The sequence below is a fragment of the Spinacia oleracea genome, chromosome 4 (assembly GCF_020520425.1).
Source record: "Spinacia oleracea cultivar Varoflay chromosome 4, BTI_SOV_V1, whole genome shotgun sequence".
NCBI lineage: Eukaryota > Viridiplantae > Streptophyta > Magnoliopsida > Caryophyllales > Amaranthaceae > Spinacia > Spinacia oleracea.
This window is the reverse complement of record NC_079490.1, coordinates 97,163,589-97,188,127: the sequence shown is the minus strand read 5'-3', so window position 1 is coordinate 97,188,127 and position 24,539 is coordinate 97,163,589. Positions and strand designations below refer to the sequence as shown.

The window sequence follows — 24,539 nt, the reverse complement described above, 5'->3', positions numbered from 1 at the left end:
CTATGATTTGCGCATAATTAGTGGGCAGCAGTCTAGTGATAGACGTGCATAGGTTAGGTTTATATAGCGTTGTGCCGTCGATTTTTTGTTGGCGCATACTCGTTCGTCCTTTTTCGTCATTCCCGATCCTCCCTATAAGTCGTATTCTGTTAAACTATCCAGATGGCATGGCGAGAACTAAGCAAACGGCATATCCTACCCCGCTTACGTTTGCGAGACGAGGTCGCGATGCCTCCTCCCGAGAGAAACTCCTCCACGGAGCCGGCGCTTGATGATGACTATGTCGATCTCTTTCAAGAGATCGACGAATATGCCGATCATGAGGAAGAGGGAACGACTAGTTCTTCCGAACGCACGAGGGTGGACGAGGCAATTGTGGTTGGCCGGGCGAATCACGACGAAACGCCGGTTGTGGCTCAGGTGCCGGCTACGTCGGGTGGCCGAGAAGAGGCTCATATTTTTCCTTCGGAGATTCATCCAGATCAGGGATGGATGAAGTGGTTGGACAAAAATGGGGTTAACTTTAGAGACGAGCTTTGTGTAGGCGAGGGCTATGAAATGAGAGTGCCTGCGGATATGGACTCCATTGTGAGTCTCTTAGCCGACGGAGAATTTCATGTCTACGCCGCTGCTATTAAACTGGATATGAGGTTTCCTCCGCACCCCCTTTGTCGTGGAGGTCCTTGACGGGTTCAACATTGGAGTGGCCCAATTGACCCCGAATTCCTATGCTGATGTTTTTGGCTATATTGCCAAGTGCGCACTGAAGAAGGTTCGACCGTCTTTCAATGCGTTCCTTCACCTGGTCTCCATTTCCCGATCTCCCAATGTCGCCGAGGGTTGGTTCACCTTGAGCAGCCGAGGCACTTACCAGACGGTGGTGGGTAAGCTCTCCAAGTGGCATAAATGGAGAAAGAGGTGGGTCGCCTTTCATACAGATGACCAGGAGATGTACTATAGAATGGGTTGTTGGAGTACTGCGGCTAACTTCATGGATCATGACTGTAACACCCCCGATTTACTCACTTTAAATAAATAAGAATATAAAAGACTTTATAATAGCTTATAACTAAATCGGAGGTATCACCGCCACACTTGACCACATTGTCAAGTGCTAAGGCTTACAAAACTCAAACTATTACAACTCAATTACTAGGTGATCTATTCACAACCGTACAACTGTCATAAAAGACTAAACGGTAACACTTGAGCTCCTTTAACTTCTAAAGATAGTCCTTCACGATCAATCTGCTCCAATAATCTTGACTGCTCACCATAGAGGACAAATTCCAAAAGGATCGTCGCAGGGCCACCATAAGAAAAGACATGGGCGCAAACACACATAGCAAATAAACACACGTCAGCAAAAAGCTGAGTAATCACCTGTAATAAAAACACACCAATATAGAATAATAAATGCTCATGTAAACAATGTAGTACGAAACTAAATTTCAAGTATAATCCCAAAAACATACTTAGCTCCATAGTCTATAGATACTCTAGATCTTCCTTTCAACTGAACATCAATAATATTGATATAATTAATTTTTTTCCTCTACTAAATTTCAAAAACTAATAGGTGCCATGTTTGCTCTTTGTTCTAAACCTAGCCTTGGATATGGGTAATTCGAATAAATAAACCAACAAGTATAAAAACTTGAAACTCTCGATAGCTACTAGAAAGACTCTCTGAGTCAAGGCCACTTTTGGACCAAATCCCACTTTGGGGGAGATTAAGAAAAATAAAGATTGTATCTTGCTTCTCTACTAATGGTTATCATCTACTTACCAACATGCCAAGGACTAAGATCTATCACGTTGAGCCTCAAACCAATAATATAATGACAATTCTCAAGTTTTTCTCATGATCTGGTCAATATGATCTAATACCCATCTAGGGTTAAGTAACATACTCCTTACTTCTTACTAGTGGCACAGGTTCCCGAATTAAGTGTTGCATCAGTCTATGTATTACCACAATCTCTTGAGAGAAATAACAAAAGTACTCAAATATATATTTAATCTATCATTCCCATAATATATGTTTGGGCTCCCAATTGATTCTCAATTGGGCCACTAAGTCCAAAGCCCAATGGCTCTAAACAACAACATCAAACCTACCAATGGCTATTCAGCCATCCATTAAGGCCCAAGGCCCAATAACAATAAGTGACCTATGGGCATTTATTATGCAAACACTATAAATAGGCCGCCAAGGCTCACACCTCAAGGTACGTCCAATTTATCGCCTTAAGACTACTCTTCTAGAGAACTTCTCTCTAGAATCCGAGCATCATTCTTACTTAGGCATCGGAGGGGCTTTCCTCGGAAACACCCCCGAGGCTAGTGACTTTGCTCTTGTGCAGGTGAATTCGGACTCCACTCATTCAAACAAGCAAGATCTTCAACACATACAAAAGGGCCTTCATTCGAAGCCCATTGTTTCCATCTTTACAACACCGGAACAATTTGGCGCCGTCTGTGGGGAAGAACACTTCAAAGCCTTTGAAAGACATCAACCACCTCTTTCCGCGAAAATGGTGAATGATGTTGTCAACAATGACGACGATATGATGGTGCGGTCAGATTCAGAATCTGACCAAGAGGGGCACCCTCAATCGATGGCGAGGTCACAGCCAAGCAGAGCTACGACCGCCACAAATGCAGGACCTCCGATTCCAACTAGGGAAGAGCTCACTGCGGCCATGACCATCATGCAAAACTTCCTCTTCAATGAGAAGCAGCAAGGACTGGCAAACGACCGCAGAGAAGAGAGGAGGACCAGGCGAAGGCTGAACGAGCCACCCAGTGCGGAAGTGTCCAGACCCGAACGAGAACTCCTTCCCTTGACAGGAACACACTTGACGTCGAGGTGGACGGAAAGCACGTGGGACACCCAAAAAAGGGCACAACAGCAACCAGATTGGTTTGCGAGACCATCGCCTACTCCAACAGCTCTCCAAAGCGAATCAACTACTCGTAACACTCGGATCCGAAGCTCGGTGCTCAGCAGGTTGAGGCCCTCGGTCCACTCAAGGTTAAGACCTTCGATCCACACGAGACTCGGGGTAGGTGAGTCGAGCAGATCTGGCGAACGACCCGAGGTCAGTAGCCGAGAAAGAAGAAGAGACAGGAGGCATGATCGAACCCCTAGCCCCCATCGTACGCCCGAACGTTCTAATCATAGAACCTCGGCAAACGAAGGCATCAGGGCTAGACTCGGGAAAAGAATCATGACTCCTACGTCATCCCCTTTCTCGGACGAGCTGATTATGGAAGAAATACCGAAGGTAAGACTGCCAGCTCACCTAACCTACAGCGGAATCACAGATCCGAGGGATCATGTCATCTCCTACGAGCAGCAAATGTTCTTGAGTCCCTACTCCGAAGCATGCTGGTGTAAATACTTCCCAACCACGCTAACCGGAGTGGCGGGAGAGTGGTTTAGATCGCTGCCGAAGGGATCGATCAAGAGCTGGAAAAAGCTGAAAAAGAGATTCTGCACACAGTTCGTGAGCAACAATCGCCCCGAGCGAACCACAGCAGAACTGACCTCAATCCAACAAGAAAGAGACGAAAGTCTGAGAGAATTCATGGCCAGATTCATGAAGGAATCGACAAACATACCAAACTTGCAGCCAGACGTGGCCATCTTCGCCTTGAAGCACGCGCTCCAGGAAGGGAAGTTCCGTGACGAACTCTCAATGAAGAACCCCTCCAGAATAGCTGACGTGCTCCAAATGGCTGACGCGTTCATCAGAACCGAGGAGTTCAACAAGGCCGCTGCAAGACTGAAAGGATCGTCGGATCCGAGAGACACAAAGAATACCCAGAGCAAGCCCGAGGGTAGCTCAAGGAAGGGGAAAGAGAAAGTAGGAGCTAGAGAGATGAGCCCGAAGAAAGACGGGAGAAGGGGTGAACTTCAACCCAAGTACACCAACTACACTCCACTAGCTCTGCCCCGAAAGGAGATATTCAGCCTCAACAGAAATGACGAAAAGTGGAAACTACCTGGGAAGCTCAAGTCCAACCCAGCTCGGAGAAACAAGAACAAATGGTGCGAGTTCCATGATGACTTCGGTCACCATACCGAAGAATGCAACTCGCTGAAAGACAACATTGAGGACCTCGTTCGCCGAGGCTACCTGAAACAGTACTTGTTAGACCGAAGGGAGGAAAAAGAAAAGGCCGCAAGCGGCAAACAACACGAGCAACCCCAGAAAAGGGTCTACGAAGCAACAGGGCACAAGAAAAATGACATCCTAGTGGTGTTCGGGGGACAGAAGTCTGGCCAGGCCAGCAAAAAACACCTAAGAGCCCTCTCCCATCGGGTCAACTTCAGCGCGGTGGGAGACAACCAGCCACACCCCCCGAACATGACCTTCACTGCTGATGATTGCTTCGGAGTCCAGTACAAACATGATGATCCTCTGGTCATCTCCATGGACCTCAATAACCACAACGTACATCGAGTATTAGTCGACGGAGGAAGTGCCGTCAATATCATCTTCAGAAACTGCTTCGAGCAGCTGATCCTCGAAGAGCCAGAGGAAGCACTGACGAAAGTCAGTTATCCTCTGATCGGATTCAACGGATCCGCAGCCATCCCTCGAGGAAAGATCACCCTGCCAGTCACAGTGGGCGAAGGCCAGGCAGCAAAAACCCTTCGGGACGAATTTTTGGTGATGGACTGCGACTCCGTATACAACGTAATCATGGGGAGAACCATGATTCACAAGATGCAAGCAGTCCCCTCCACATACCACCAGCTGATGATATACGTCTCGGATGCAGGATTCGCCGAACGAATCAGGGGTGATCAAGAAGTGGCGAGAAGAACCTGCCACACTGCTGTCCGAAAGCCCAAACTAGAGGACGGCCCCGAGGAAGAAAAAGGAGCTAAGGGAGAGGAAAGCGAGGCAAAAAGAAGAAGAGCAAGCACGAGCAGCTTGTCTCCCGCAGAAGTTGATGCTCGCCCCGAAACCCTATCTCCCGAACCAGATCAAGAAATGGAGGATATCTTCCTCGAAGATAATTCAGACAGGAGCGTCCGAATAGGCAAGGGCCTAAGCTCGGGGCTCCGAATCGATTTGATCCGACTACTCAGGGATCACAAAGACATCTTCGCATGGTCAGCAGCAGATATGCCAGGGATAAATCCGAAGCTGATTTGTCACAAGCTGGATGTCAACGCTGAAGCTCGGCCAATCAAGCAAAAAAAGAGAGATTACTCCTCGGAGAAAAACAAATCCATCGCCGAGGAGGTTAAAAAGTTGCAAGAGGCCGGATTCATCGAACCATGCATGTATCCGAAGTGGCTGGCCAACGTGGTGATGGTCAAGAAAGCGAACGGCTCATGGCGAATGTGCGTAGATTTCACAGATCTGAACCGAGCCTGCCCCAAAGACTGCTATCCCCTGCCAAGGATAGATCAACTGGTTGACTCCACCAGCGGCCATGCACTGCTCAGCTTCATGGATGCCTTTTCAGGCTACCACCAAGTATTCATGCACCCCGATGACAGGGCAAAGACAGCGTTCATCACAAGCGCAGGAGTGTTCAACTACAAAATGATGCCTTTCGGCTTGAAAAATGCCGGAGCCACCTACCAGAGGTTAGTTGACCACGTCTTCGCCGACCAGAAAGGGAGGAACGTGGAGGTCTACGTGGATGACTCCATCGTAAAAAGCATCAAGGAGGAAGACCATGTCAAAGACTTGGCAGAGACCTTCGGAAATCTGAGGAAATACAGCATGAAGCTGAACCCAAAAAAATGCGTCTTCGGGGTGAAGTCAGGGAAATTCCTCGGATTCATGGTGAGCGAAAGAGGAATTGATGCGAACCCAGACAAAGTCCAAGCGGCATTGGATTTACCCGAGCCGAAGACCAAGAGAGATGTGCAGAGGCTAACCGGCAGGTTAGCCGCACTAACAAGGTTCATATCAAAAGCCTCGGACAAGGGAGCCCCCTTCTTCAAGGCACTGAAACCAAAGAACCTCCCCGGAGGAGAAGCAGAACCAGTCAAGGAAAAGGGGGTCCCGAGGAAAGTGGATCCCGAACTGATATGGGAACAGGAGCAAAAAGAAGCTTTTCAGCAACTCAGAGCCCACCTAGCTCAACTGCCGACACTGGCCAGACCAAAGGAGGGGGAAACCCTGTACCTATATGTCGCAGTTAGCCCTGGAACCGTCAGCGCAGTGCTTCTTCGGGAAGAAGAAAAGAAGCAACAGCCAATCTACTTCACCAGCCGAACACTTACAGGAGCCGAAACCCGGTACCCACTCATCGAGAAAGTCGCATATGCAGTAGTGGTAGCTGCACGAAAACTGAGGCCATACTTCGACTCCCACCAGATCACAGTGCTAACTGACCAACAGCTCGAAAAAGTACTCGACAAAATAGAGAGGTCAGGAAGATTGGCTGCCTGGGCTTTCGAACTATCAGAGTTCGGCATCAAATATCAGCCGAGGACAGCAATCAAAGCACAAGCATTGGCAGACTTCTTGGCCGAGTGCTCATACCAGGAAATGTTGGATGATACGAAAAGCACTTGGGAGGTCTTCACTGACGGATCTTCCACAGTAAACGGCTCAGGGGCAGGAGTTGTACTAATCCCCCCGACGGGGAAAAGCATAGAGTATGCATTGAAGTTCGGCTTCAAAGCAACCAACAACGAGGCCGAATACGAGGCCGCAATCGCAGGGATAGAGCTTTGTTTATCCCTGGAGGCCGAACATGTTCGCCTCAAAACTGATTCCCAGCTTGTAGCCAACCAGATCCGAGGGGAGTATGAGGCCAAATGGCCCAGCATGACAGCCTATTTAGCAAAGATTAAATCCTTAACGTCAAAGTTAAGATCCTTTGAAGTCATCCTCATTCCCCGAGGACAGAACGCGCAAGCAGACGCACTGTCAAAACTCGCAAGCTCGACACTCATCGACCTAAACAGGTCGGTCCACGTGGAAGTTCACCAGGAGAGAAGCATACCAAGACTGATGGTCTTCGACCACGGGAAACAGTTCGACAACACCCCGTTGCAAAAGTGGTGCAAACAGTTCGGCATACACCTAGCATACTCGGCAGTCTGTCACCCACAAAGCAACGGGCAAGCCGAAGCTGCTAACAAACTCATCCTCAACGCACTCAAGAAAAGAGTCGAGGATGACAAAAACAAATGGTTAGAAGAGCTACCCGGAACGCTATGGTCCCTTCGGACCACTGAAAAAGAAGCTACCGGACAAACACCGTTCCACCTTGTATACGGATCCGAAGCTGTAATTCCTGTGGAAATCGGAACAGAAAGCCTGAGGATCCAGGCATACAACAGGTATGATGGGCTCCAAGGAGAAAGCAACAACCAGCTTCTATCCGAAGCTCTCGATCTACTGGATGAAGCTCGGAACGATGCAAGGACACTCAACGCAGCCTATTTGCAGAGGGTCAACAAGCATTACAACCGAAGAGTCAACGCCAGACCCCTAAAAGTCGGTGATCTAGTACTCAGAAACGCCGCCTCGGTTCAGAAAGGACGGATCCATGGCAAACTCTCAGCCACTTGGGAAGGACCATACATCATCCATTCCGAAAAAAGGCCAGGCACGTATATGCTGAAACAGTTAGATGGAACAATTCTGAAGAACCATTGGAATACCGATGTTCTCAAGAAATATTTTGTATGATCTCTGTCTGTAAACCAAGTAAGTTGTTTAATGAGAAGAGGAAAGCCATTGGCACCATGTGTTTCATTAAACTTATCTCTACATTTATTGTCCCTTTATATATATATGCAGCCTCGGATCTGATCAATCCGAGACCAAAAACAGGTTGACTTTGCCCATTCCTTGATAAAATGCAAGAAATGACCAAATCATACACTTCAGGGAACCGTCCAGAATCCTCGGATTCGCGGTACCCTAATAAAATTTGTTCGCAACAAACAGTCGCTCGAATCAAGTTATAAAACTCCGGCTCAGATCCACGGATCGCCGAAGGCATAACTAAAGAGGCAGACTAGCGATCTCTTGCCCAGGTTTCCGAACCACAAGAGATTGGAAGAACAATCCAAACCTCTGAGCAGATCGACGGATTTGAAGAGTCTGGAAACTAAAGAGTCTCTTAGCAGATCTACGGATTTGAAGAACTCGCAAAACTAAAGAGTCTCTTAGCAGATCTACGGATTTGAAGAACTCGCAAAACTAAAGAGTCTCTTAGCAGATCTACGGATTTGAAGAACTCACAAAGTCAAAGAGTCTCTTAGCAGATCTACGGATTTGAAGAACTCGCAAAACTAAAGAGTCTCTTAGCAGATCTACGGATTTAAAGAGCTCGCAAGATCAAAAGGTTTTTAGCAAGTCTACAGAAAGAGGAGCTCGAGAAATCTACGGATTTAAAGACCTAAAAATTGCGAAAGAACAAGTTGAAAAGAAGCAGCCAAGTAACAAACATTCATTTTTTATTCAATATTTGGGGGAAGTACAAACACATCGAAAACCTCAAAAATTGAAAACAAAATGAAACAAGTTAAAATCGGCAGCCATCAACAGACAATACCGGCCTACCGAAGTACTAAAGAAAGCAAAAAGAAATGAGTACAACGCAGCGCCGAGGCAAAAGGGGGAAAAGCAAGCACATATTCGGAAGTCCTCAACTGGAACCGACCGACTCTGAAGAAGACGACTGCCCGAATCCCTAACTCTTGGGAGTCTCAGAAGCGGCCCCTAGGGGAGCATCCTTCGAAGAACCCCCAGCAGTGGTATCACCTTCGGAAGTTGCCTTCTGGGCCCGAGCCTCTGCAAGAGCAGCTTGGCGTTCAGCTTCAGCTTCATCTCGATCAGCTTGGCATTCCACCAAGTGGTCCTCGGCCTGCATCCATAGAGGAACTTTCTCGTTCCAAGGGAAGTGAGGCATGTGCTTCGCAAACATGCGCCGAGCACCCAGGATGCCGTTCCAGTACTGCTCTCTACACTGATCAGCAGTGTAGAGGTTGACTCGCTCCTGCTCCAGCTTCCGAATATAGTCATCTTTTTCCCGAAGCTTCAGCCGAAGGACAGGCACCTTATCAGCTTGCTGCTGGATCAGCTCCCGATGCTGGACAAAATGGTGGAGCCTTAACTCCGCCTCTTTACGCTCCTTGTCGGCCGCTTCAAATTTAGACTTCATCTCCTGGAAGAGTCTATCTTTTTCCTCAAGTTCGCTAGCGAACTTAGCGGCCATATCCTTCTTCTCCTCAGCAAAGGAAGCGATCTTCTCAGCATCCTCTTCAACTCGGAAGATGAGCTGGCCAACCTCGGTCCCGATCTTCTCAGCAGACTCTCTAGCCTCGCGACTATAGTGAAGGTACAGCTGCTTGAGTTCCGTAAGCTCGGAGAGGAGTTGCCCAGCCTTCTGGTCCAAAATGGGAATATCACGAGCATAAGCCTCACGATATTTCCTCAGTTGTTTCTCCTCAACCGAGCTACACTCGGAAGCGAACGAAGACCAGAAAACAGCCTGGGAACGAGAGAAAGATGAGCAAAATAGGAAAAACATAAAACAACATGCCCCCCAGGAGACTCAAAGAGAAAAATCTAGCAAATTACCTCGTTCAGATAGTACTGGGCCATCATTGCCGGATTCCTCTCTTCGGCCCCAGGAACCCTCCACTGCGGGTTAGCACGAAGCAGATTCTCCCGAGCAGCCTCGGGGCCCACCAAGGATCCCACGTGAGCCAAAGGGTCCTCTCCCAAAATCGGAGCCCTGGCATATCGAGCCATCGCCTCCCTTACTTCTTCGGGGATCCGTTTTAGCGGAACATCCGAACAGGGATCAGCATGGATCAGCCTATCCAGGGCCGAGGTAGAAGTAGAACCCAAAGTTGAGTGGCGCCTCTTCCTCGTCAAACCTTGCTCGGGCTGCTCCTCCTCTCCAGCAGAGGGAACCTCTTTCTGAACCTCGGGGACCGCAGCTTCGGGGCCCGAGAGATCTATCATCTCCTTGTCTGGACTCTTCTCCCTCTCGAAGGGAAGATCAGCAGACTCCTTCTTCTCCCCAGCTACCTCAGGGACATCCGAACCAGGAACAAAATCGGCTTCAATCGCCTCCATCACCTCGGTGATATCCTGGATTTCGATCCCCAAAGCAGCAGATGGTTTAAGGGGAGAAGGGATGATATCTTCCTCGATCAACGGCTGATCCACGGCCGGCGGTTCAGCAACCACCACACTCTTTAACTTCTGCCCTGGCAAGGGCATGAAGTGAAGAAGATTCTTAGGAGGAGGCATGACTTCCGAAACTGCTTCCTGCATAGCAAGCATTCAAAGATTAGTTTCCGAAAAGGGGAGAAACGAACTACAAAAACTCCAAGTCAGAACAAATACCTTCTCCGAGGGCTGAGAAGCCTTCGCTTTCTTCGGATGCGTGGAAGGCCTCAAAAGAGTGCTACCCTTCCTTTTGCGTTGATCCTAAAAAGGGGAGACCAAGGGTCAACGAATGTAAAAGAAGAAAAAGGAAGAAATAGAGAAAAAAGCGGGAAATACCCGGTTCCTAGATAAAGAGATATCTATCCGAGCCGGAGATGAAACCGAAGGAACGGCACGCGGCACAGCGTCAGTCCCAGGACCCTAAAAAGATGGTCCAGGACCAAGACGTTAGCCGACGGCCAACCGAAAAGAAAAAGATAAACAGAAAATCGAGCCTATAAATGAACACTCACCGGATCCGAAGTCGTCTTCAACTCAGGAAGCACAACCTTCACAGGAACAGCTTCAACAGAAGAGGCGGAATCCCACGGATCAGCTCGAACTTCGGATATCCGAGCAACCCCCAAAGGAGACAACACGTAATCCTTCAGACGAGGATTACGAGGGTTATCTTTTCCGAACTTGTACTCGGGAGCCGGGTCGTGAATAGTCTTCAAATCCAAAGAAATGCCCAACTTCTTAGGATCAATGCAGCTAAAGCCGTACTCTGCAAAAACAAAGCACAAAACATGTCAGCAAAACGAAACAGGAAAGAGGACAAACTCACTGAAAAAGCGGTCTCAGCCGAAAGACACCTACCCCTGTCAAAAATCCTGCTGAGACCGGCAACAGCAAGAATGTCCTCCCTCAGAATGTAATTGAGATTCGGGAGCCAGCTAGACGGCAGTCGGTGGTTATCCTCTTGAGCCAAGAACCACTGGAGGAGGTCCACATAGTGGCGATGGTTCCGATCTGGAGCCGCCACACCCCTCATATCAGGATCAGGAGCCACGAACCACTTCGGAGGACGATAAAAGTTGGGATGCTTCGGATCCGTCGGCACACGGACGAGCAACCACTCCGTCTTCCAATTGTGGTCAGAGCTAAGGTAGGGGTACGCCGTGATGTAGTTCGGATCCCCCCTCTTTCGGGACTTCTTGTTGACAATGGTCCACCAACCATACCCATCACCCTTGGAAGCATGGTTGAGAACCAGATCGTGAAGATCCCGAAAAATAGCGACAGAGCAAGGGAAATTGACGAAGTCACACACCCATCTAAATCCGATTATGTGCCTCATAGATTTGGGTGTGAGCTGGGCCAAACTAATGTTGTACGACACCAAAACCTCGGATACGAACGGATCCAAAGGAAAGCGGAGACCATTCTCCAAATGGTGAGTATACACGGAAATGAACCCCCTCGGTGGATGAGTCACCCGAGGACGCTCTTGTTCAGGAAGCTCGCACCAGTACCCCAAGGCATGCTGAATTCCGTATAGCTCCTCGGCCTTCCGATGATAATTCCCTAACTTCGCTTCCACCAACCAGTCACCGCTGACCGATTTCTCCAACGGACCGTCGATCTGCGTGGTCTCATGCAAAATTGAGGCATACTTGCCCTTCGGATCAGCTTCCGACCAATGAACTGGAAACTCGGAGTAACGACGACGAACACCCGAAAAGCCAGCTCTCTCACCAGAGGTTGCACGTTCATCTTCGGAAGCATCCCAACCAATCGAACTCTTCTCCAACGGCCTCTCCGAAGGTCGACCCCTCGAAGATTTCGGTAACCTCCCCGAAGGCACGTTCTCTCTCTCACTAGAGGAGCCAACAACGAACTTGTTTTTGCCCCTATTCTTTGCCATGGTCGCGAAATCTCGATCTAGGGTTTAGATTGAGGGGTAGAAGGAAGAACGAAGAAAAAAGGAGAACTCAGAAACAAATTACCTTTTTCCGAAGCGGAATTCGCCGATAAAGCGAACAACACAAGTTCCCGAAGTCTAAAGTTGGCCGAATTTCGTAGATCTGAAGAAGCAAATTGCACTGCGATCGCCGGAATTTAGAGAGAGAATGGGTTTGAAATAAGGAGTAAAAAGTTTAAAAGGAGCAAGGCACCCAGTATTTATAGAAAAGAGAAAGGGCGCATCAACTTCCTCAAACCCACGATCTCCATGACACAGTACAATTCCCAACACTTGTCATCAATGCAAATCATCCCTTTTCAAAAAAGAGAGGGAACTTTCGGACTTCTGACAGCTGGAAACCCACCCATTTAATTCTAAATGGACCGGGTCTGGGGGGCATGTTGTTTGGGCTCCCAATTGATTCTCAATTGGGCCACTAAGTCCAAAGCCCAATGGCTCTAAACAACAACATCAAACCTACCAATGGCTATTCAGCCATCCATTAAGGCCCAAGGCCCAATAACAATAAGTGACCTATGGGCATTTATTATGCAAACACTATAAATAGGCCGCCAAGGCTCACACCTCAAGGTACGTCCAATTTATCGCCTTAAGACTACTCTTCTAGAGAACTTCTCTCTAGAATCCGAGCATCATTCTTACTTAGGCATCGGAGGGGCTTTCCTCGGAAACACCCCCGAGGCTAGTGACTTTGCTCTTGTGCAGGTGAATTCGGACTCCACTCATTCAAACAAGCAAGATCTTCAACACATACAAAAGGGCCTTCATTCGAAGCCCATTGTTTCCATCTTTACAACACCGGAACAATATATGTGATAACTTAGTCAAATATAATCCTCCAACATCAGCCTTAGTCAAATATATAGTCTGATCAAATCCTCAATGGCAATCAAACTAATCCTTGAAAACAATTATACTCTAAAACTAACACCTCTAGAATCAAATCACCTAACTACCAGAAACAACGATTAATACAACTATACAAATTTGTTACTGTATCTAGGGGTGTCAAATCGGATCAACGGATCGGATTTGGGTCGGACTCATCGGATTCGGGTTGAAACGGATCGGATTGGAACAGATTAATTTGGCTAACGGGTCGGATCGGATCGGATTGAAAACTTAACGGACCGGATCGGGTCGGATTTTTTATTCACGGATTCATATCGGATCGGGTTGTAAACGGGTCGGATTGTAGTCGGTTTGGGTCGGATCGGATCGGATTGGAATACGACGGATTGTTAACGGGTTTAGTCGGACTATAACGGGTTCAGGTTCATGTCGGTCGGATTCATATCGGATCGGATTCATTTCGGGTCGGATTCATATCGGATCGGATTCATTTCGGATCGGATTCATGGATCGGATTAATCGGTAACAGACTAAAACGGGTTGGATTGAAACTAATTTAGCCTGGTTACATTGGATTCAGTTTTATATTGGTTCGGGTAATTATCGGATCGAGTTATTTGGTAGCGGGTTGGAATTTGGGTCAGTTCGGTTCCAAATTATATATTATCATATCGATGACTTAATTAGGGGACGAAAATAATAAATAACTTTTAAAAGTAATAAGAATTTAAGATTAGTAATATAAGTTATTGAATATATTATTATATCGATGGGTTGGAATTAGTTCGGATTAAACAGGTCACGGATTAAAAACGGATCGGATTACAAACGGATCGGATTAAAAGGGTCACGGGTTGAAACGGGTCGGATTAAACGGGTCACAGATTAAAAACGGGTCGGATTAAACGGATATTCCTCGGGTTGGAACGGATTCGGATTGAAACGGATCGGATTATAAACGGGTTTCGGATCGCTTCGGATCGGATTAAATGGATCCGGATTGTCACGGATCGGTCTGTTAACGGATTCGGATCTTAATCGGATCAATACTAACGGGTTGGGTCGGATTCGGATTGAATATAATCGGATCGGATCGGATTTCGGATTTTAACTCGCGGGTTCTAAGCGGTTCGGATTCTAAACGGTCGGACAAACCCATCGGGTTCACTGGGTCGGATTGAAAATTGACACCCCTAACTGTATCCATCCGATAAATGCAAACAATGCAAGACAAACTTGATCATACGCATACGAATGTCAATGTGCATTACTCTAGGAAGCATCATTAACAAGCCTTTACTGTAAATCACACAATCACTATATGCACAAGCCATATATATAAATAACACTGAATTTAATATATAGTAAATCCATGGTAATAAACATACAATTAATATACTACGAACAACTCGAACGAAGTAAGTGTGCGTGATTACCTTCCGAGGATTCGAGACCGTGCATTAGAACAATAAAGACTCGCCTACCCACTACATCTCGACGACAACGTATCAATTTAAATCCATAAGCTAAAAGATCATGGTTGGTATATGGTGATAGGGATTCACGCAACATATTGTTTTGATCTTTGACGAAGGTACGTACATGCTGATCTTCCTATGAGATTCAATATGTGGTCACTAAGTTTGGAGTTTGACTTTCCACAAATTATCGAACAAAAAAGATGATTATGGGTTTTTAATTTATACGCAACTCCATACGATTACAATGTAAAACGGCTGCACTAAGGTTTTCTTAAAAATAATTAGGGTTAACGGAATATATATACGTGCTCGTAATAAGAGTCCTACTAATTTTAAAATAGCGTTTTAAAACTTTATGAAAATATTAAAAGAGACTAACTAAAAACGGAAATAAATATATTTCTGACAATAAAATATATTTTAGAAAATTATAAAATATTGGGTATTACAATCTATCCCCCTTAAAAGAAGTTTCGTCCCGAAACTTAAATTTGGAAAATTTTAGGGTATTACAATCTATCCCCCTTAAAAGAAGTTTCGTCCCGAAACTTAAGGCTATAAATATACAGGGTATTATAATCTACCCTCTTTAAAAAAAGTTTCGTCCCGAAACTTAAAGCTATAAATATACAGGGTATTATAATCTACCCTCTTTAAAAAAGGTTTCGTCCCTGAAACTTAATTTAGAAAAACTTTACTTTAGTTTCAAATGCTAAAGATCTTTTTTTTTTTTTTTAATAATAAAAAAAATTATACCAAACTTGAACTTTTGTTACATAAAATATTAGGGATATTACATGGTATCCCCCTTAAAAAAAAGGAGTTTGTCCTCGAACTCAAACTAGTCATATAGACTCATTACAAGAATCACATAGCTAACACGAAGTATATGAAGGAATTAAAATAGAGCCTATGTCCCCTCCTGCATCTACAAGGAACCAAGAAGAGGACTTAGAGATAAAGGATATGCCACTACCAGATCTGTCTAGCATAACTGGATGTTTTTGCGCTTTCTGTTATGGGGAAAAGATTGATATTATGTTGAGCGACAATAAGGAAGTCCTCAGCAAATGCCCTATTTTTGGAGATGAATTTAAATGAATTTTTGCTTAGGAATTATTTTGAGTTATGTTAAATAACCATGAGTCGAATTATAGTTTGGAGTGTTGAACATATACCTACTCGAAAATAAAATTTCAAATGATGGTTGTTACTGGTGATAAATTTGGATACATCTGTATGATTTTTTATTATTTTGATTTATAATTGATTATTATATGTTTAGAATTCTAATAATGGGATAAAGGGGGTAAGTAATTAGTTTTTATTTTATTTTCTTTTGTGGTAGATGGAGGACCACCCAATGTACCCCTACAACCTAAGGATGGGACAACATGAGGACATACCTCCCTATGTAGAAAGAGTAAAGGAACGTTGTGAAGAATGGGGAGATCTCCTAGGAGACCTGAACAACTATGACACACACTCTAGAATAATAGACGTCCTACTCAAAACCATCCCACGCCATGAGCCTTGGATCCCAATTATTGAAATGTACAATGATGTTCTCACAGAAGAAGGGGAGACTCACCCAAACAAATACAGATATGAGGGTCAATGGTTCCTTACCATTGAGTATGTCTCAACGAGGTTGATGGAGGCTTGGTCAAAATGGGAACCTGAAGATGAGATGGGGGAGGTAATCAATGCGGAACCACCCACGATAGAGAATGAAGGAATAGGAGGTGAGAGGGATGAAGTGGAAGATGATATACAAGTGGATCTCCCAATAGAAGAAGACCCAATAGAAGAAGACCCTGAAGAAGAAGACCCCGAGGAAGAAGATCCCGAAGAAGAGTTTGATGAGTGAGATTTTGAAAAGACTTAGTAGTGGGGCTATGTGGCCACTCATGGAATAGAAGTAGTCATAGGAATAGTTTATTTTGACCAAGGGTACATTTTCATTTATTAGTTTTTTTTGTTACTTATTTAGTTAAGTTTGCTTTCATTAATGGACAAACCCTATTGGGATATTCGATGCCAATTGATTATATTATTGAAATGATAAAGAGAATTATTATTAGTTTTATGTGTTGGATATTTTCTTGAATTATATGAGGTGGAAATATTTGTAAATTCTGTCTGGTGGAAATTGTCTGTGATTAAATTGTCTGAATGTAAACGTAAACTAGAAGAGAGTAGTAATTAATTGAGGAATACATCAATCCTTTGGTGCAGATAACCATGTCAGGAAGAAACAATCGTCCTCCCACTAATACTGAGTTGGCTGCACGACTTCAGCAACTCACAGAACTGACCCAAACCTTAGGAGCTGCTTTGTTGAACAACAACAACAATAACAACAACAACAACAACAATGGAAACAACAATCCTGACTATGCTAAGAAAGTTGCCAGTAGAAACCCACCTTACTTCCAAGGTGAAGAGGACCCTAGTATCCTAGAAAACTGGATCCGTGAATTTGATAAACTATTTGAGGCTATAGGGTGCCCTGGGGAAGAGAGAATCCCTTCTGCAACCTATTATCTTAAGGGAGAAGCTGATATTTGGTGGTCCACCTCCCGAGCTGACCTAGCTGCTTAACCTGGATTTAACTGGGAGGCCTTTAAGGATGCTATGAGGGATAGGTTCTACCCTGAACATGTCAAAATGCAAAAATTCGATGAGTTTGCTAACCTTAGGCAGAGAAACATGTCTGTCCAAGAGTATCATTCTAAGTTCCTAGAGTTAGCTAGGTTTGCACCTACTATGGTCCCTGATGAGAGAGCTAAGGCCAACAAATTCATTCGAGTTTTGAACTTTGACACCCAGAAGGTTGTGATTGTTTTGAGATGCCGAACCTTGCAAGAAGCTTATGTTAGCGCAGCGAGTCACTACAGAGTTGAGAAGCTAGAGGAGGAAATCAAGTCCAGGGGTAAGAGAAAGGAAGGAGATTCGAGGAACAACAATCAGAATGGGGGAAATTCTGGAGGCTATGGGGATAAGAGGCCTAGGTACAACAATGGTAATCAAGGTTCGGGTGGAGGATACCATGGAAATAACAACAATTATCGAGGAAACAATGGAGGAAAACCCCAAAACCAAGGGCAGAACCAGAAGTATGGAAATGGGAACGGAAAAAGAAATGAGAGACACTACTATTGCAAGCAGTGTAGTAAGGACCACCCAGGGGTTGATTGTAAGGGGAATGCTGTGCAGTGCTTTGGTTGCAAGAAGATGGGACATCGTGAGTTTGAGTGTTATGCTAAGAAAAACGGTGGTCAGCAACAGCAAGGGAGGCAGAACAATTTCAGGAATAACAACAACCAAGGGAACCCTTCAGGGAGCCAATCTGCTCAAAATGGCCCTAACAAGACCTTGTCTACCCCGAATAGTAGCAATGGGAATGTGAATGGTGGCAACAAGGGGAGGATATTTGTGATGAACCAAGCTCAGGCTAATGGAGAGGCTAATGTGGTGACTGGTACTTTTCTTATAAACTCTATTCCTGCATATGTACTTTTTGATTCTGGAGCTTCGCATTCATTCATATCATCTTCCCTAGTTAAGAAGTTAGGTCTAGAACCTTCTTCTCATATTTTGGCTCAAATTTCTATTCCAACTGGGGAGGTAGTGTCATGTAGAAAACTTTATAAGGATGTTTCAATAAACATTAGCGGGACTATACTACCAGGAGACCTTATAGAGTTCAATCTTGATGATTTGGATGTCATATTGGGAATGGATTGGTTAGGAAAATATAGAGCCCGAATAGAGTGTCATGATCAAAAAGTTGTTCTGAAAGGTCCAAATGGGAATAGAATATCCTACCAGGGTATTGTAACCAAACCTGGGGTGAAGATCATATCAGCCTTAGCTATGCATAAGTACCTTAGAAAAGGACAGGAAGCCTACCTGTGTCAGATTCAAGATTTGGGGAGAGAAGATAGTGAATTAAGTGATATTCTGGTTGTTAAGGAGTTTCCTGACGTATTTCCTGGGGATATTCCAGAGATGCCCCCAGATAGAGAAGTTGAGTTCACCATAGAGTTGATTCCAGGGACTGCACCAATTTCTAAAGCACCTTATCGTATGGCCCCTGCCGAGATGAAGGATTTGATGTTTATAGTGACGCTTCAAAGAAAGGTTTAGGGTGTGTTCTTATGCAAAATGGTAAAGTTGTGGCTTATGCTTCTAGACAATTGAAACCGTTTGAGGAAAACTACCCTACTCATGACCTGGAGTTAGCTGCAGTTGTTTTTGCACTCAAGATATGGAGACACTATTTGTATGGGGTAACCTGTAAGATATTCACATACCATAAAAGCCTTAAGTATATTTTCACACAGAAAGAGCTGAATATGAGGCAAAGGAGATGCCTAGAACTTATCAAAGATTATGATCATGAGATCCAATACCATGAGGGAAAAGCCAATGTAGTGGCGGATGCATTAAGCAGGAAATCCAGTCATTCAATCAATTCTATGTGGGTACTCCCAGATAAGTTGTGTGAGGAATTCTCGAGATTGAACTTGGAGATTTAGGAGCATGGAGAGGTGGAATCTGAAATAAAACTATATGCCATGACTATTACCCCTACCATATTTGAGAAGATTAGAAGTGGTCAACCTGATGATGTCAAGCTAAAAAGGGTGATATCTAAAATGGAGAATGGTGAAATAGGACCTTTTAAGATGCATGATGATGGTAGCATTCGCTATGAGGGTCGGTGGTGTGTTCCAATGAAGTGTGAAGAAAAGAACCAGTTGATGAAAGAAGGACACTTCACGCCCTATTCGGTACACCCCAGAGGCGACAAGCTTTATAAGGATCTCAAGCAACATTTCTGGTGGCCTAGAATGAAGAGGGAAGTCGCTGAATTTGTCTCTAGATGTATGACATGCCAAAAGGTGAAAGATGAGAGAAGCAAACCTAAGGGATTACTTCAGCCTTTAGATGTTCCAAAATGGAAGTGGGATTCGATATCTATGGATTTTGTGACTGCCTTACCTCTGACTAAAACCGGAAAGAACACTATTTGGGTCGTAGTAGATCGTTTGACCAAGACTGCTAGGTTCATTCCGATGAAAGATACATGGTCAATGGAGCAAATGGCAGCTGCATATGTTAAGAATATTGTAAAACACCATGGTGTACCTGATGTTTTTGATAGAGATGCGAGGTTTCTTTCGAACTTTTGGGAGAAAGTGCATTTGGCGTACGTTTGGAACGCAATTGAAGTATAGTACTGCAGTTCACCCAGCAACATACGGTCAAACTGAGAGGACCATTCAGACCTTAGAAGACATGCTTAGAGCTTGTGCCATTGATTTCAAAGGTTCATGGGAAGAGCAATTGGATTTATAATAATAGCTACCATGCAAGTATAGGAATGGCTCCTTATGAAGCTCTCTATGGAAGAAAATGTAGAAGCCCGTTATGCTGGAGTGATGTGACTGACCAAGTGGTGTTAGGCCCTGAGTATTTGCATGACACGGTTGAGAAAGTCCGAATTATCCAAGAGAGGATGAAAGCTGCACAAGATAGACAGAAATCATATGCTGATCAGGATCGTCGCCAAGCTGTCTTTGAAATAGGAGAAAAGGTGTTGTTGAAAGTTTCACCAACCAAAGGTGTTATGAGATTTGGTAAAAAGGGAAAACTTAGCCCGAGGTATATTGGCCCCTATGAAGTGTTAGAAAGAGTTGGAGAAGTTGCTTATAGACTCGCCATGCCAACCGAGTTGTCTAAGGTACATGACGTTTTTCACATTTCACAACTCAAGAAGTATATCCACGATCCATCGCATGTGATTGAGCCAGAAGTAGTGGAATTGGATGAGACTTTGACTTATGAGGAGAAACCCATAAAAATATTAGATGAGAAAGTGAGAAAAACAAGAAACAAGGAGGTAAAGATAGTAAAAGTTTTATGGTCGAACCATCAAACTGAAGAGGCTACTTGGGAAGCAGAGGATACTATGAAACAGAAATATCCTGAATTATTTACTCAGGTATGTATTAGAGTTACGGGGACGCAACTCCCTTTAAGGAGGGTGAATTTTAACAGCCTCGTACTTATAATAAGATGACCTTAATTAGTGTTGCTAATAATACACCCGTCGTCTAAGATTCGAGGACGAATCTTCCTTTAAGGGAGGTAGATTGTAATATCCCATATTTCACTAAGGAAAATAATATAAACAACCTTAGATTTATAGTCTTAGTCATATAATAATATAGATGTATAATATATGATAGTATAAATTTATAACCTTAGTTATATAATAACACCTTTTATTTTGTGGAATACTTTTATAACACTAGCTTCTAATATTATCTAAGATAAGAAAATATCTATTATTTCATAAATAAGTTGGTAAGCCTAGCACCTCATTCACGTTTCTTTCTTTTTTTTAAAAAAAAAAGGAGAGAGAGTTCTTATCTTCATGTAAAACAAACTCCATACTTATCATCTCCCGTAACCTATTAGTCTAGGATTTGCTACTAACAAAAAGATAAACATCATCATCCCTAAACTTACGCTAGTAATCGTAACTGTATTCTGAACAGCCTTATCATCCTCCTTCCATATAAATAATAGTACAAAACCCTAATACAACAATTTTTTCAAAACCCTCGTACACTCACAAAACACCACCAGGAGCCGTGCATAAGAAACCGCAGGAAAACCTCGATCGCAGAAGTGGATATCTACCTACTTTCGGTTACACCGAAACACCATTAAACATCACCGGATTCTACCGTAAGGACTACCGTCTTCAAGCCCTCGCCTTCCTCTTTACACCCGGTCTGTTAGCACTAGAAGCCGAGCTTGAACAAAGGTAATGAGTCGTCTCAAACAGAGTATAGTTTTCCTTATTATTCGACCTTGTCATTCCCGTATAATCGGATTTTCAGAAATAAAAGGAACCTTACTTCATTTAGCCTTGATTATTTGATTGAAATATCACGTGGACTTCCAAGAGCTACTACATTATTGGCCTGAATTCCTTATTTCCTCCATTAATAATATAAAAGAGGAATGTAAAGTAAATGCACCATCTTTCTTGTTTTATAAATGCACCATACAATTAAACGATAATATAAATGCTAACCATGCTAATATATAAGTTGACATACTAATAGAGCTTAGTTTTTATAGGTGTAGCTTACACCCAGATCGTATATATATTGATGTCAATTATGTCATGCTTGTATGTAGAGTGCGTAGAGCGTGAGGATACGTACTAGTGTTTACATGTGCTGTTGGTGATACTAAGCTTGTTAAGGTAAGTTACTATGTTCACCACTTTACCCAACCCTATAAAGAAATATGGGTTTGACATGAATATTTTTGATATGCTATTTGTATAGCATATGATTGTTGATATTGCATGATCTGTGACTTAATTTAAACCCTAAGACATGTTTTATTTTACGTGATCGAGTTTTGATGAATAATGATAGAAGTCAGACTTGACATTATTCTACATATTTAAACCCAATATGTGTAAGCTTATTTCTGTGTAAATCATAATTTGATGTATTACACCCATGATTGGGCATGTGGGGGATTTGTAAAAGTCATAGCAAACCCCTTATTTCACATTAATATCTCGGTGGGAGTGATAATGGGTGCTCATGAATTTTGTATTGGTACTGTGAAAAAAAAACTATTTGTTGCTATAAGAAAAACTATTTTGTATTGGTACTGTCAAAACCATAAGAAAAACTATTTGTCGTGTAGAAATGGTTATACTTGTATGATCACCGAAACCCTCTAATAAAACATAATCACTTAAAGTGAAACATGCTTGGTTGGTAAGACACTTTAGGCAAGATTCCCTAAGGTGACGAACACATTGGTGGTATGACACAACGTGTCTTAATATTTTATCGGAGCTAACTAGCACGACCTAGGCTTATTCTACTCCTTTGAGTTAAAAACACTCACTAGGGGTGTGCCCACTTAAGGACTAAGACCTATTTTGGTGGTTACACCCATTAGGGTGGTAGTCTCGAACTACAATTATGGTGGAATTATCTTGTTCTCTTACCTCTAAGTGATTAATTAACTGTTAATTATGGACTGAGTGCGTGTGCTTGTTACGTGCTAGCTGTGCATGAAATGTTTTTAAGATAAAATGTTTTCCAAAGTAAGAAAAAGGTTTTCGAAAATTGTTTTATAGGGTGAAGTAGTACTTACTCAATTTCTACTGATTTGTGGTTTCTTTTCTGTATATGTTTTTCCAATTTACAGGTATGCATGGCACGTCATGAGCGACCGTTTCGCAACATTAGTAGCAAGTTATTAATAACGTAGATCACCTAAAGACAATCAGTTGATTTTTATTTAATTCAGTTTGTAACGACATTTTGGGTAGTTGGTTTAAGTTATCTAAGACAATGTTGGTTTATTTATAAAGGTTGGATTATTGATGGATAATATAGCCTTACATTTGGGTTGTAGCCTAAATGTGGCGGTAATACCCTTAATTCATTATTTTATGCTTCCGCTATAAGTCTTAAACAGGTATGAAAATTGGGGGTGTTACAATGACGAAGCCCTCCCTCATTTGACGGTTGCGGAGTGGGACCAGATAAATATAATTTTTAAAGCAAACACACACCAACTTACTGCAGATAAGTCTTTTCATGTGTCGGCTCAATGGTTTCCACACATAAGCCGATTTCGAAATGAGGCGTTTTTAGCCGTCGTCGGCTAAGGGTATTTTATAACTAGAGATAGCGTCTTAGATCATGGGACGGGCATTTTAATTTTTTCCTCCCTTTTTTATGATTTCTTTTTGGTAGTCCATGAGTGTGATTCATGCTTGCTTGCCCAGAGAAAGGTATCAGCCAACTGAAGGATGTTGATATTGGAGAAGGGGATGTGACGGACTGGATGGCAGATATTTATAAGGCCAAAATGAAAAAGGCCACTGCGGAGCTTGAGGAGAAGGTAAGTGTGTTAGTGAATATGCTTCGTTTGATGACGAGTCACCACTTAGTGAGTGACTTGTGATTACTTGAGTGCGTTTCGTCAATTTGTTTGGACGGGTGACTTTTTGATGACGAGTCACTACTTAGTGAGTGACTCGTGGTCGCTTGAATGCGGCTCGTCAATTTATTTGGACGGGCGGCCATTTTGATGACGAGTCACTACTTAGTGAGTGACTCGTGATTGCTTGAGTACGGCTTGTCAATTTACTTGGACGGCGACCTTTTTGATGACGAGTCACTACTTAGTGAGTGACTCGTGATCTCTTGAGTGCGGATCGCCAATTTATTTGGACGGGCGACCTTTTTGATGACGAGTCACTACTTAGTGAGTGACTCGTGATCGATTGAGTGCGGCTCGTCAATTTACTTGGACGGGCGTCTTTTTGATGACGAGTCACTACTTAGTGAGTGACTCGTGATCGCTTGAGTGCCACGTCAATCTCTTTGTACGGGCGTCTCTCCTCGGTACTTACCTCTTTTGTTAATGTGGTGATGGCATCAAGTAAAGGAAGTGGCGAAGTTGGTTGCTGGGGCGAAGGGGACTGGCCTTTCCTAGCTTAAGAAGAGGGTCGCTCCAGCTGAATCGGGGTCGACCAGCGTCCTTAAGAGGCCACAGCCCAAGCCTCGCCGTTTGGCCAAGAAGGAGGACACTACTGATGTAGAAGACGCCCCACCTAAAGGGGAAGAACAGGTGGTGGAAAAGCCTGTTGCGATTGTGGACTTGGAGTCCAAATCAAAATCATGTGATGCTCCTTTGGGACAGGTGGATCCCCTAGCCGGCATTGCTGCCGACGTCCGTTCTCAAATTCCTGAAGAGATCACCCGTTGAGCAAGATAATCTGGCGGTATGTTTTATTCGAACATCATAAGGACGTATCGTTCCTCCTATAATAGTTCTTCTTTATCTCCGCGCCATCCTAAGGCCGTTGTTTTTCCTATTGCTCAATGGGACGAGCGCTAAGATTTGGAAGAGGATCAGCAGAATCCCGGCAGCCCTCACTTCTCTGCTAGGGAACGGTCGGCTATTTTCCGTAGCATGTATAACGATGTCCCCAAG

General features: G+C 43.9%; 1 protein-coding gene across 1 annotated transcript; it reads right to left on the bottom strand.

Moving 5' to 3' along the window:
• Window positions 1-8,057: 8,057 nt before the first annotated feature.
• Window positions 8,058-12,925, bottom strand: LOC130459386 (uncharacterized). Its single transcript, XM_056826732.1, has 5 exons — window positions 11,037-12,925; window positions 10,691-10,944; window positions 10,356-10,439; window positions 9,579-10,277; window positions 8,058-9,489 (listed from the first exon to the last, which is right to left on the bottom strand). Exons 1-5 carry the CDS (start codon window positions 12,082-12,084, stop codon window positions 8,689-8,691), a joined length of 2,886 nt encoding a protein of 961 aa, XP_056682710.1. The 5' UTR covers window positions 12,085-12,925; the 3' UTR covers window positions 8,058-8,688.
• Between the last annotated feature and the right edge of the window lie 11,614 nt (window positions 12,926-24,539).

What these genes read in the sequence shown, in the direction of transcription:
- LOC130459386 (XM_056826732.1), bottom strand. Translation starts at nt 12,084, where the DNA reads ATGGCAAAGAATAGGGGCAAAAACAAGTTCGTTGTTGGCTCCTCTAGT. An exon ending in CAGCAGGATTTTTGACAGGG is followed by an intron (nt 10,945 to 11,036) that starts GTAGGTGTCTTT and finishes TTGTTTTTGCAG; the next exon opens with AGTACGGCTTTAGCTGCATT. An exon ending in CTTCTCAGCCCTCGGAGAAG is followed by an intron (nt 10,278 to 10,355) that starts GTATTTGTTCTG and finishes CTTGCTATGCAG; the next exon opens with GAAGCAGTTTCGGAAGTCAT.